The sequence below is a fragment of the Rhinichthys klamathensis genome, unplaced genomic scaffold, assembly GCF_029890125.1.
Source record: "Rhinichthys klamathensis goyatoka isolate OS25496 unplaced genomic scaffold, OSU_Roscu_1.1 h1tg000078l_1, whole genome shotgun sequence".
NCBI lineage: Eukaryota > Metazoa > Chordata > Actinopteri > Cypriniformes > Leuciscidae > Rhinichthys > Rhinichthys klamathensis.
In genome coordinates this window covers 104,066-117,184 of record NW_026606620.1, presented here as the reverse complement: position 1 = coordinate 117,184, position 13,119 = coordinate 104,066, and the positions used below count along the sequence as shown (strand labels likewise).

Sequence of the window (13,119 nt, the reverse complement as noted above, 5' to 3'; positions counted from 1 at the left end):
AAGATGCCGCATTGTCCTGTGGGGCTCAACTAATGGACAATGCTAACCCAAAAAATACCTTTATTGTATTTTTGATATGCTGATCGCCCTCTCTCTCTCTCTCTCTCTCTCTCTCTCTCTCTCTCTCTCTCTCTCTCTCTCTCTCTCTCTCTCTCTCTCTCTCTCTCTCTCTCTCTTTGGCAGTGTTTGGGAGGAATGTCGAGGAAAAGGTGTTGTACGGAGTGGAGAGCAACTCCTCTTTTCTTGAGTGCGTTTCTAAATCCCAGCAGGCCTTAATCCGCTGGTTCGTACTGAAGCCAGGAACGGACCACCGTCAAGAGGTATCACCAACATACATCTGCAACTCGTGTGTGTGTGTGTGTGTGTGTGTGTGTTTGATACACCCACTCTCCTAATTGTACCTAGAATGACAGTTGTTAAGTTAGCAACACTACAAAATTAAAAACATATTTAAAAAAAGTATCTAACTACATTGAATCAATTTAAGATGACTATCTGCATACATATTAAACAAATTATGTCATTTAATTCTGCAATTAGAACGTACACATAGCTGCCAACTCTCACGCATTGGCCGTGAGACACCCGCATTTGATTGGTTTCACACGCTCACACGCCACACTCCCGATTTCTCACGCTGAAGTGTCAACCCGGGCGGTCAAATGCCTGGAAGATGAGTTTATCTATATATCTACCTGTTGAGCCACTCGTGATCGACTAGTTATACCGCAAATTCGTTAAAAATCTCCCGTTATCTAGAGCGAGCGTGCATGCGAGACAGAGATTGTGCTCCAAACCGCGTAGAGCGAGCGAGAGACCTTGCGCGAGCGAGACCCCCCCCCCCCCCGTCAACAAATCTCACTCGTCTCTACCCCCCCAGCCCCCCCCCCCCACTCACCCCCACCCCCGTCAACAAATCTCACGCCGAGCAAAACTCAAAAGTTGGCAGGTATGCGTACAATATATCTGACAAAAACATCTAAATAAGAGTGAAAGCATTAAATTGAACCTAATTTACAATAAAAAACTAATAAAATGAAGATTTTATAAAAATAAATATTTTCATTACAAACAGCAGCCTTTAACTAAATGTCTGTTGGTAATCGTGAAAATGGCCCGGGGCTCAGAAAACTAAGGGAACACAAACGTGGAGATACAGAACACAGCAGAACTGTCAAGAAGTGACCTTCACTGGTGGATTCATCTCTGTTTTACACCTACACATTTAATCTCATCTTCACTGCTGTCTATTGGGTGTCATGTTTCCCTTTTTTACTTTAGAAACATAAATACACTCATCTTTCAGGTATCTTTTAAACCTCTTTGATGGAGTGTATTTAAGCTATCTGCTAAGATAAAGATACTTCAGTTGTTTATTTAAGTCACTGTTTTGTGCAGCGTGTAAAGAGTGTAGTAATGGATCTATGTGTATTGTGGATGAAAGTTCATAGTGCAGAGACAGAGGTCATTTTAACCTTGCCCCGTGTGTGTCCCTCGTCTTTATTAGCTGTGATGAATAGACAGAGGGGCCAAGACCTGACTCTGGAGTGGTAGATCAGCATATCCTTCTATTGATCCATCTCCACAACAATTAATCCCAACAGGAGTGTGTGTGTGTGAGAGAAAGAGAGTTGAAGACATATTTGGGGAGGCATGACAGCAGAAGGTCCACAGCACAAATGTCACAGGATATTTGCAATTCTAGTAGAAACATGCAGTTTCCTTCTTTTGGAAAAATCATGCAGTCCCACATCTCAAGTAAACATTAGTCTTGCTATGATGCATTTGTTTTATTTTTGTTTCCCTTCCTGCTTTTCTTTTCCTCCTTTCTTTCTCTTGTCTTTCCCACAGCACAAAACGACTCCCTACAGCCCAGCTGCCCAAAACACCTGCAACACACAATCTCACGTGTGGCGCAATCTTAAAATATCACCCCACACTTCACCTCGTAAAAGACAACAAAGAATGATAGAAGAGAAAACAGGGATTGCGCGTTTGTGTGAATGTTTATCGAATCAGAGTAAAATAATATCTGGTTGCAATAACAGAAAGGATGCTTCATATCCCACATAGCTGAGAACACAACAACTATGGGATGGGAATTACAAAGTATTTATTGATTCTGGTTCCAATTCTGATATTGGTTCCTTCACAATTCTGTGAAAACAAGTTGTCTTAACTTACTCCTTGAATTGATTTAGTCTAAAGCCATATGAAGGCAGCACACAATAATAATAAAAAATAGGCCTATATATAGGATTTAAGTATTTCAATTGCATATAAAATGTCCATCCATTTGCATTAGTTTTAACATAAACAAACTAATAAACTTGAAAATGTGATGCATATTCATATCAGTCATACATAAATAAAACAAGCAAGAAAGAGATTTATGCAATAGTACTGAAAAAACAAATGTGTTCTACAATAACTAGGTTCATATATTTACCATCAAAAAGTCAAATTTATTAAATGTGAACCACTCATACATTTTGAATTGCTTGTTCCACAGCTGGCCACATTTTAACCATGTTCATACTTTTTAATGATTAAAATAAATAAAAACAAATAGATGCAAACACTTAATAAATAATAAACTATACTATGATTCATTTTTGAGTGCTTAAGTGGCAAAGAGTTGCTTTCACACATTTTAATTGTGATTCTTGTGCAGGGCTGACATGAAAAAAAGAAGCATGCATGACAATCTTCATGACAACAGCAACGCTTTATAGTCTAATCTTGAAGTATGCAGCATATTTTATTATGATGTTATTAGGGCTGGGCAAAAAAAAAAACGATTTTTCGATTAATCGTTTTTTAAAATGTGGTCGATTCAAAATCGATTCTCAACGGCCACGAATCGATTTTTTCCATATTCAGGGCTCGCGGTGCTGCGTCTTCTCACTCTGCACAAGGCAAGCATCAAGCGCTGCAGGCGTCGATACACACCGAGACTATTTATATACACACTCGTGTTTAGGAGTCGGGAGGGACATGATTCACTTGCACAATCGGGCCAGCATTGCATCGTAACTAACGTTTATCATTTTTACGTCTTTTTTAAGTTTTACCAGTTTAAACATTCAAGCAATTTTAAACTATCCTGTGCTCGCGCACTCGCGCATGTTTTTCATTGCGTGCACATACAGTAAAGCCTAAATCCGCCTCACAAACAGCTCGCCAGTAACAAAAGTTCTTTTCCGTGGATTATATCGCTTTAACAGTTAAAAACACGCAAAATGATGTCAAAACTCTGGTCTTGGTGAGTAACCTCGTAAAGACAGTCGGTTATGTCTTAAATAAGCATAAAACGCGTCTGACAGACAGTAGCCTATAATGAAACGTAATGGATCCGTGCACTAGTTCTTAAAGTGAATGCAGCCATATGTGTCTGTCATTAATTTTGTTGTCAAAACAACATAATATAGCATTAATTGTAAGGAATCAGAATTAATAGCCTATGTATTTAATTCAGTCAGGACTAAAAGACTATCCAGTGTTATTTTACATTGGATTACTTTATTCAGTTTCTGTAGTATTTCTGACCTACCCAAAAACTTTTCTCCAAAAACTGTCTCTTTATTTGTGTCTTTAGGCCTATTCTATTGTATTTATTTGTGCTACTTTTTTCAATTTAATTCAAAGATTGAAATCAAGCTTCCATGTGTTGCATAAACTCTTAACAAAAAAATTACCCCATTGTAAAAACAAACATTTAAGTGAGATCAATGTAATAGAAAATTGTCTAAAAAATGATAACGTCTCGGGTTATGACTATAACCCTTGTTCCCTGAGAAGGGAACGAGACACTGCGTCGAGAATCGACACTTTGGGGACGCTCCCTAAGCGTGCGCCTCTGAAGTATGAATGAAACTAATCCAATCCTGATTGGTGTTGCGTCGTGACGTAACATGTGACGGCATACCCGGAAGTATAAAAGTGACACTGTCACAACACACACTAGCCTCGCGATGAAGCAAGACGCTCCAAGGCCTCAAGGGGCGTGGCAGAACGACGCAGTGTCTCGTTCCCTTCTCAGGGAACAAGGGTTATAGTCATAACCCGAGACGTTCCCTTTCGAGGGAACTCTACACTGCGTCGAGAATCGACACTTTGGGGAACGAGTGCCCACTAGGCCACGCACCGAATAGGCCTGTCCCAGAGTGAAACTGTTTAGGCACTCAGCAAGGACTGAGCACGTGTGTGCCAGGCGTACTAGGAAGGTGGAACTTAATAAAAGTATGTGGAGTAGCCCAACCGGCTGCCTCACAGATCTCCTGTAGAGGAACTCCCGAAAGAAGGGCCCTAGAAGAAGCCATGCTTCTAGTTGAGTGAGCCCTCACGGCTAAAGGTGAAGGCAAATTGCGCACCTTGTAAGCCTCAGTAATAGCCTGAACAATCCAAAAACTAATAGTTTGCTTGGATGCCGGGAGCCCCTTCTTAGGTGACCCAAAACATACTAATAATTGGTCCGACCTTCTCCAAGAAGAGGACCTCTCAAGGTACACGCTCAAAGCTCTGACGGGGCAGAGCAAATTAAGCTTCTCTTCTTCTGCCGACACATGAGGTGGAGGATGGAATGCCTGAAGAACTGTAGACCGAGCCGTATTCGATACTTTAGGCACGTAGCCCGGACTCGGGTGCAAAAAAGCTTTACTCTGCCAGGGGCAAACTCCAAGCAAGCTGGTGTACCAGGGCTTGGAGATCTCCCACCCTCTTAAGTGAGGTAATAGCTAAGAGAAAAACCATTTTCAGCGTTAAGTCCTTAGGCGAAGCCGACTGTAGAGGTTCGAAGGGGGCCAGGGACAACCCTTCCAGAACTATTGCCAGGTCCCAGGCAGGAACCCTGGACCTGGTTGCCAGTCTCATCCTCCAAGTACCACGGAGAAAACAAAAGACCAACTGGTGCCTCCCCAGAGGCCCATCACTTAAAGGTGAGTGGAAAGCCACAATGGCAGCCACGTACACCTTAAGCGTGGAAGGGGAGAGACCCGCAGAGAAACGATCCTGAAGAAACTCCAGAACTGAAGCCACCGGGCAGTTAACTGGGTCCAACTCATGTTCTCTACACCAAGTGAAAACACATTCCACTTGAGGCCATATAATCTCCTAGTAGATGGAGCCCTAGAGCTAAGTATGGTTTCAACTACTCCAGCTGATAGACCAGCATTTAGGTACTGAACCCCCTCAGAGGCCAGACCCACAGCTTCCACAGCTCTGGGTGAGGGTGGAAGACTGTGCCCTCTGCCTGAGACAACAGATCCCTCCTCAGAGGAATCTGCCATGGCGGAGCTATCAGGAGTGATATTATGTCTGAAAACCATACTCGGGTCGGCCACCTCGGGGTAACCAGAAGTAGACTGATGCCCTCTTGACGGACCCTCTCCAGGACTCCCGGGAGCAGAGCGATCGGGGAAGTGCGTACAGGCGAAGCCTCGGCCAGGCCTGTACCATGGCATCCAACCCCAGTGGGGCTGGATGTGTGAGGGAGAACCAAAGTGGACAGTGGGACGTCTCTCGAGACGCAAACAGATCCACTTCCAATGGTCCAAACCTCTCCCATACTGACTTCACCACATCTGGATGAAGTCTAAATTCCCCGGGCCTCAGCCCCTGCCTCGACAGGATGTCTGCTCCCTGATTCTGAACCCCCGGAATATACATTGCTCTGATAGAGAGTATTTTCCCCTGGGACCAAAGAATGATCTGATGCGCCAGTCTGCACAGAGGGCGCGATCTGAGTCCCCCTTGTTGGTTCAGATAAGCTACCACAGACGTATTGTCTGATCGTACTAAGACATGGTAACCATTAATGTCTGGGAGGAAGCTCCTCAAAGCCCTGAACACAGCCATCATCTCTAGACAGTTTATGTGCCAAGAATGATGATGGTCCTGCCACAGACCCCTGGCAAAGCGGCCGTCCATGACCGCGCCCCAACCAGTGAGGGAGGCGACTGTCGAAACGGTTTTCCGGCGACATGACGCTCCCAGCACTGGCCTGTGGGATAGGAACCAAGGTTTCTTCCAAATTACCAGAGAACGAAGGCATCTGCGCGTAACTCTGACTATACGGAACAGATTCCCCTTGAGGGAAAAAACCCTTGGCTCTCAGCCACCACTGAAGGGGGCCTCATGTGTAGAAGGCCCAAATGTATAATGTTGGATGCCGCTATCATGAGGCCCAGCAGTTTTGAAACTGCTTTACAGTGATGGCCTGGCCTAGCTTTATCCTGGACACCATGGCCAGGATGGATTCGATACGAGCGGGAGACATACGTGCCTGCATTGTAACCGAATTCCATTTCATGCCCAGAAGAGCAGTCTTCTGAGCTGGTTCCAACACATAGTGTTGAGTCTCAACCCCCGATTCTAATCTTGACCAAGGACGACATCTCAATGCCGAACTGCCATTCCTCGAGACTGGGCCAATAAGAGCCAGTCGTCGAAGTAATTCAGTGTACGGATGCCCTGAAGCCTCAGTGGAGCCAGAGTCGCATCCATAAACCTACACATGAACATGTGGGGAGAGAGTGCTAGGCCGAACGGAAGAACCCGATCTAAGAGAACCAGCCTCTCGAGACTGGCCTCTGGTGGTTTCCGAGCACCCTTCTCGACTGCCTGAAGCGGAAGACCGGCAGGCTGTAGTCGATACGGTTTTCGTAACCATAACTGATGCTCGTTTTTTTTTTTTTTTTTGAGGAAAAACGACGCATAGTGAGTTCGCTGGAAAATGATGCGGCCCGAAGCGTCATAGACGGTGGGCAATACACATCGTTTCCGGGCCCCGCTGCAAGAACCACACCTGATCCAGCCTCTCGAGACTGGTCTCTGGTGGTTTCCGAGCACCCTTCTCGACTGCCTGAAGCGGAAGACCGGCAGGCTGTAGTCGATACGGTTTTCGTAACCATAACTGATGCTCGTTTTTTCATTTTTCGAGGAAAAACGACGCATAGTGCGTTCGCTGGAAAATGATGCGGCCCGAAGCGTCATAGACGGCGGGCAATACACATCGTTTCCGGGCCCCGCTGCAAGAACCACATCCGATCCAGCCTCTCGAGACTGGTCTCTGGTGGTTTCCGAGCACCCTTCTCGACTGCCTGAAGCGGAAGACCGGCAGGCTGTAGTCGATACGGTTTTCGTGACCATAACTGATGCTCGTCTTTTATTTTTCGAGGACAGACGACGCAGAGTGCGTTCCCTGGAAAATGATGCGGCCCAAAGCGTCATAGACGGCGGCCAATACGCATCGTTTCCGGGCCCCGCTGCAAGAACAACATCGGTTGCCCTGCAACTGAGTGGACAGCCCCAACATTTAGATCTACCATGCCAAACCAGTCCTCGGATCTGATTTGGTTTCCGATAATGGAAATTGTAAGCCTTTTGAACCGGGATCTCCTCAAAGAACAAGTCAATAGCCTTAGATCTAAAATTGGCCTCAGTCCAACATCCTCCTTTGGAACTAAAAGGTACCGGCTGTAACACCTGGACTTTCTATCTGGTAGGGGAACACTCTCTATGGCCCCTTAACTCCAGTAGAGTCTGTACCTCTTGTTCCATAACCCGAGCCTGTTCTGGAACCCCTGCGGTCGGTAGGACCCCAACAAAGCTGGGAGGTCGGTAACCGAACTGCAGTCCGTACCCATATTTAAAAATATTCAGGACCCATAGAGATAATTGGAAGGCGTTGCCATTCTACAAAATCTACTAAGGGAACCAGCCCCTTGGGACCGGCCTCGGGTGTTTCTCGAGCACTATTCTCGACTTCCTGAAGCAGATGACCGGCAGGAAAAAGTCTAGAAAAATTTTGTGATCATAGTCGGTGCCCGGTTGCAAGCTCTTGGGGTGAACGCCACGGTGTGCGTTCGCTGGAAATCGATGTAGCCCGAAACGTTCAAAAACGGCGGGACAACATATATAGTTTTATGTATATATATATATTTTTTTTTTATATATATATATACATTTTGTAAGGATTCAGGGCGGATCTAATCCGTGGGGAATTTGCATATCATAATTAATAATTGGTAATTAATAATTATTCATACATGTTTGGATTAGATCTGTCTTACATGTTAATAAATCTCCCGATAAGGGAGGATCGGTCATTCTACCTGCATGCGTGCATGTGAATCCCGGAAATTAACCACAAGTTGCTTGCAGTTAATTACCCGGGCCATGTTTCACACACAGGTAAAATGAATTAGCTCAATTGTCAGGATAATATTTGTGGGATCCACAATATCATCTTACTTTATAGGATGTCAGGAAACGCAATTCTCTGGCCAGAAGAATTGGGTTTCCCGCCCATCAACACATAACGTTAACGTTACTCTTTAAAGTATCTGTAATTCATAAAGCTTGTAGCATTTAGACCTTTGGCACTTAAGTGACTTGAAATTGAGCAAAAAGACAGCACATCAATCTAATGAATATATAATTAATTTAATAGAGGCATGACTACTTATGTATTTACTACGGTTACATGGGATATATGTATTTACAAACACATAGACAACAATGAACGATATAATAAGACATCAATGAACGAGAAATGCATAAAGTTTGGACAATTGATAACTTACACGCGTGAGCGAGTAAGAGAGAGAGGAAAGGGGATGGGGAGAGAGAGAACAGAGAAATTGGGAGAATTTCATTGGCAGGAAGACATTCACCTCTCCGATTACAACACGGAACATCATCTTAAAACTTCTTAGAAGCTCTATAAAGAGATTTATACTTGCAATCAACTTATGTTATGGTTTCTCTCTGTGCCGAAACATTCCTGTACGGCCCTGTCTGGCCGCGTGAGCTGAGTCCTTTGGGTGTGAGGAAGCGTCACGTGGGCTGCTTGGCGCGCGTGTTGAACGGAGGTTTACAGTCTTTGTTGTAACATTTCCAAAGGGAAATAGTTCGGCTAAGTTCGTTTCACTTCGTGGAAGTGAACTGAGTCGGCTACGGAAAACAAAACTTTGACTAACAAAAAGGGAATAAAGATCTCTACGGGGAAATCACGCGGAGTTAACGTTGCATCTTTCCATGGCTTTGAAGAAGCGTGTGTGTCTCTCGGTCCGGCGCGTCACGTGGTCACGTGCGCGTGTTTCTCCTTCAAAGAGAGCGCGCGCTCGTTTAAAGGTCCCTGGTAGATGGATTTGCTGAAGAGATATGTCACGGTCACGGGGTTTCCTTTTCAATCGTCGATTGGAATTAAACACAGAGACTTATCTACAAATGAAAAACACAACTAAACTAGAAACAAATAAAATAAAGGCGAAGAGCTCGCCCGGAGGCGAGACGTTACATCATGACACGGGAGGAAGAGAGCGAGCGCAGGGGAGAAGCGTCATTTATCACACTATGAGAAATCCAGCCTCTTCCTGTTGGCTTGGCCAATTAGAGGGTTGGAAGTTTACAGGCGGGACTTTGGGTTTTATTTCTCTTTGTCTTGTCAGACTGCTTGTCTAATTAAATTATGACCTGTGTTAGGAAGGGTCATTTCTACTGCAGAGATGTGTTATGCACATAATCATACCTTTTACGGTGTGTTCATACATATATCTGGCTGAGTCAAGTCAAGGGCATTTTTACGATATCAAACACGACTGTTATAGGTAAACATTTACATTAAAAATACACCTAGGGTATTTATAATTCACTTTTAAGTTACGGACAAATTATAGTCATTACAATGTGACATGGGCAAATGGACACACATAAAAACACATCGAATATATCGGGTTAAATGTCTTTTAAAGAAAAGAAGTTTCTTTCTCTTTGAACATCAAATTCCAAGTCAGTCATACAAGTGTCTCGTAACAGGAAACCACGCTCTGTCCTGAGTGTGGGTGTCAGCTGTGGGGGAGGTGTGTGTGTGTGTGTGTGTGTGTGTGTGTGTGTTTGTGTGTGTTTTTTCAAGTTCCAGGCCTTTTGGGGCTAAAGGCTTTGGGATTTTAGCACGAAGGTATTTAGTTATTCAGATTCACCCTGGCCCAGTCCTTACAGTCCCCCTTTTTGTCTGATGAAGTCCCTGTGTGGACTTAATCGGACAACAATCATCACAATGGACGGATGGCAGGTGAATCATGACTCATGCAGCAGGTGGTTATTAGGGCTGAGGATTCAGCTCTATGAGGTTCGAAGCTGCCTCTGGTCTGGTCTCTGACTTGGCACCCCCTTTTTGCGGGTTTCGTCCGAAACCTTTCGTGAGCTTGGCTGAAGATGTTTGTATCTCGTTGAGTCTCCTGTATAGGATGAAGGTCACGCCCAGTGTCAGGGTGTGTCTGACTACCATAGAGGTACACCGTGCAGTGTCGGCTGCGGTCCAGGCTTGGACAACAGGTGAGGTAGTCAGAATGGGTAGTAGAGACACAGCTTGGAGAGCTGTGTCGATAGGAGCAATGTCAATTAGCTGGGATCACCCCCCCTTTCGCAAACCACAACTCCCGTTCTGGAGTTAGGGTGAAAGTGTGGTACCTGGAGAAGGATGGGATTTCCAGTTTTAATTTGTACTCTTTGCATGGAAGATGGTATCATGCCAGGTCGTCAAGGTGAAGGATGGCACTTTCCGGTGCTTGGATTCACAGGCTCTAGTGGAGCGAGGTGACACAGGTGTCGGTGTCATTCTGGTCGTAAGTGAGTGCAGCTGTGCGCACAGGAGTGTTAGCGAGCCGCCTGTCACTTACACTCTCTGCTTGGGTCTTGATGCCTTGAGTGCGTAGCTTGGCTTCGGCAGGGCAGCGGGTGTCGCTGATCTGCAGCCCGCAGATTCCGTCAGTGTTGTCTCTGAGGAAAGGCTTGTTAGGGCAGAGATAGTGAATTTCTTTGGTCAATGTGCACACGTACGGGTTCGGAGCTTAGGACGGCTTTGTGTTGCTGTCGTTGCAGTCAACCCCGTCCGGCGTGTGGATCTTGATGTGAATGTTATTTTTCAAAATCTGACCTTGACAATGTTCTTGAGCCGGTAGATTCGGCTTGACTCTATGATGGGCAAGTTCGAGAGAAAGCCCCCCCCCCTTCTCTGCTTGTAGTCGACGCAGAGAGGGATGGCACTACCCAGAGAGTAGGAAAGGTGTATTTGTAAAGAGTCAGTTGGCGTGGTGATGGCGGACGCCAGCACGGTTTTCACGAGGCTTAAGGGTATCAGGTGCGGTGGAATTCTACCCCTGGCGAGGCTGTCGATGGAGGAGTTCACCCCCTGCAGCAGGTTTGTCATCAGGGCTGTTACCAGCTGAGTTTGGGCAAAGTCATTCTGGAAGACAGTAAACAGCTGTTTCATGGAGTGAGTGTTGGAGTGCATGGGGTTCAACGCTGTGAGTGTTTAAAGTTACCACAGTTCCCTTTAGTGTCTTGTCGATGGTCTGCAGGGATGCACTCTGTTGTGAGTGCTCGTGACAGTCATTTTCTCAAGTTGCTTGAGCATGTGTTCAACCACGGTCTCAGCGTGAGTGCGGGAGTCCTTTGTCCATCGGCACCTACCCAGCTGTATTGTGTTGTTACGCTGGGGTAGTGTGTTCTGTAGGCGTTGTAAGGATCAGTCGGCACATTCACTTTCTGAGTGCGGGTCCGGCAGAAAAGGAGTCCTGGTGCCAGACCTGGTGAGATGTCCGAGTGCGGTTGCCCTCTGGTTGGCTGGAGGCACAGCAGCATCCTGGTAAAAGTGAAAGGGAGAGAGAAAGAGAGAAAGGGAGGAAAAATTTCGCCGGTATGCCACTTGCTTCGGTGTCTTGCAAGTGTCTCTGGTGCTGCGGCGTGCAGCGGCATACATTGGCATTACCCCCCTTTTGCACTGTGGCATCACAAGCTGTGGCGCGGTGATGGCATCAGGTGCAGAACGCTGAATGTTGTTTAGTGCACGCAGCATGTGCTTGTCGACGCAGGTTGGCTGAAGGCACCGGTTGTCGGTGGGTGCAGACGGCGGTCGTGGGTGGTTGGAGGGGTAGAGAGGTGGTTGTCTCAAAGTTCATTTGGTTAGTCACAGTCTTTGGTGAGCTGAAAGGTGCAGGGTAGCAAGTTCACATCTCCATTTGGTGCTGAGGCTGTGCCTTTATGGCTGGCTGAGGGAGTTCTTGTGACCTCTGTGACCTGCCAGTTAGGTTCTCTTGACCTGTGTGACTGGAGGGGGAGGGGTTTTTGAACTTGAGCTCAGACATTCAGTTGTTTAGGGTCTATTAAAGGCTCAAAGCGATTTAACAGAACTTGGCCAATCAGAAGTGGGTACGTGATCGGTACACTGGGTGAACGGAAGCTACCTGTTTTGAGCCAAGTGTTGTTTTGGCTGTAGGATTGCACGTTCAGCTCACATGTTTGGGACTTGAGAGTTCGTTTTGATGCTCAGCTGTAGCACTGAGTCTTTCAGAGAGTTGGGCTGACCTTAGCGTGGTGTTCGAGCTAGTGTCTAGCAGGCCTTCAAGGCTCAAATCAATGTCTCTGGTGGTGGTTGGGTAGAGTTTTCGTGCCACCCCCTTTTTGATTAGGCTTTACAGAAGTCTTGGCGTCTGGGCTGGTGTCGTGACTGATGAGCGGTTAGGCAGGGGCTCTGTGGCATTCTGGCACACTTGTTGTGAGTGATTAATGCGTGGCCCTAAAAGTTCAGAACTACTGCTTAATAGGTTCGTTAAGCATTTAGCATAAAGCTAAGTGTCTCTTGTGTCCTTATCTTAGCTGTGACTGTTAGGCTAAGTTTTGTGTGGTTCCGATGGTATTTCCTGGAAAGGACATAGCCGAGATGAAATAAATGACGTAAGGTGGTTCTTATGACTAAATTATTTCTCTGGACTTAGAGATGGTTCGACGAAGTGAACGATAATAGGGAAAAGGACAGCTTTCTTATTTAAATTCTGCTTATTGTCAATCCTCAGGACTCTAGTAGTGGTGTTGAAGGGTCACAAAACGAGTGCACTGGTTGAAATTAAGCCAAAATAACAAATAAGGGGGTCTGTTTCCTTTCTGGGCCCTATAGGAGATGGAACCACACTCGGACAAGAGAGGCAAAAAAAAAAAAATTAAATCATATAGATGACCTAATAGACCAGGGAATAGCTGCTTGCTATTATTATCAAGGTCAAAGGAATGAAATAATTAATGAGGAAAATAAAATAAAAATTAAAGCAAAATGCAATA

At 45.6% G+C, this 13,119-nt stretch overlaps 1 protein-coding gene across 1 annotated transcript in view; it reads left to right on the top strand.

Moving 5' to 3' along the window:
• The window catches only part of sema3d (sema domain, immunoglobulin domain (Ig), short basic domain, secreted, (semaphorin) 3D), a 65,147-nt gene that overhangs the window by 40,424 nt on the left and 11,604 nt on the right, over positions 1-13,119 (top strand). The window contains exon 17 of the mRNA XM_056251164.1: positions 184-320. Coding sequence (XP_056107139.1) covers positions 184-320 — 137 coding nt within the window. The remainder of the gene's footprint in view (positions 1-183; positions 321-13,119) is intronic.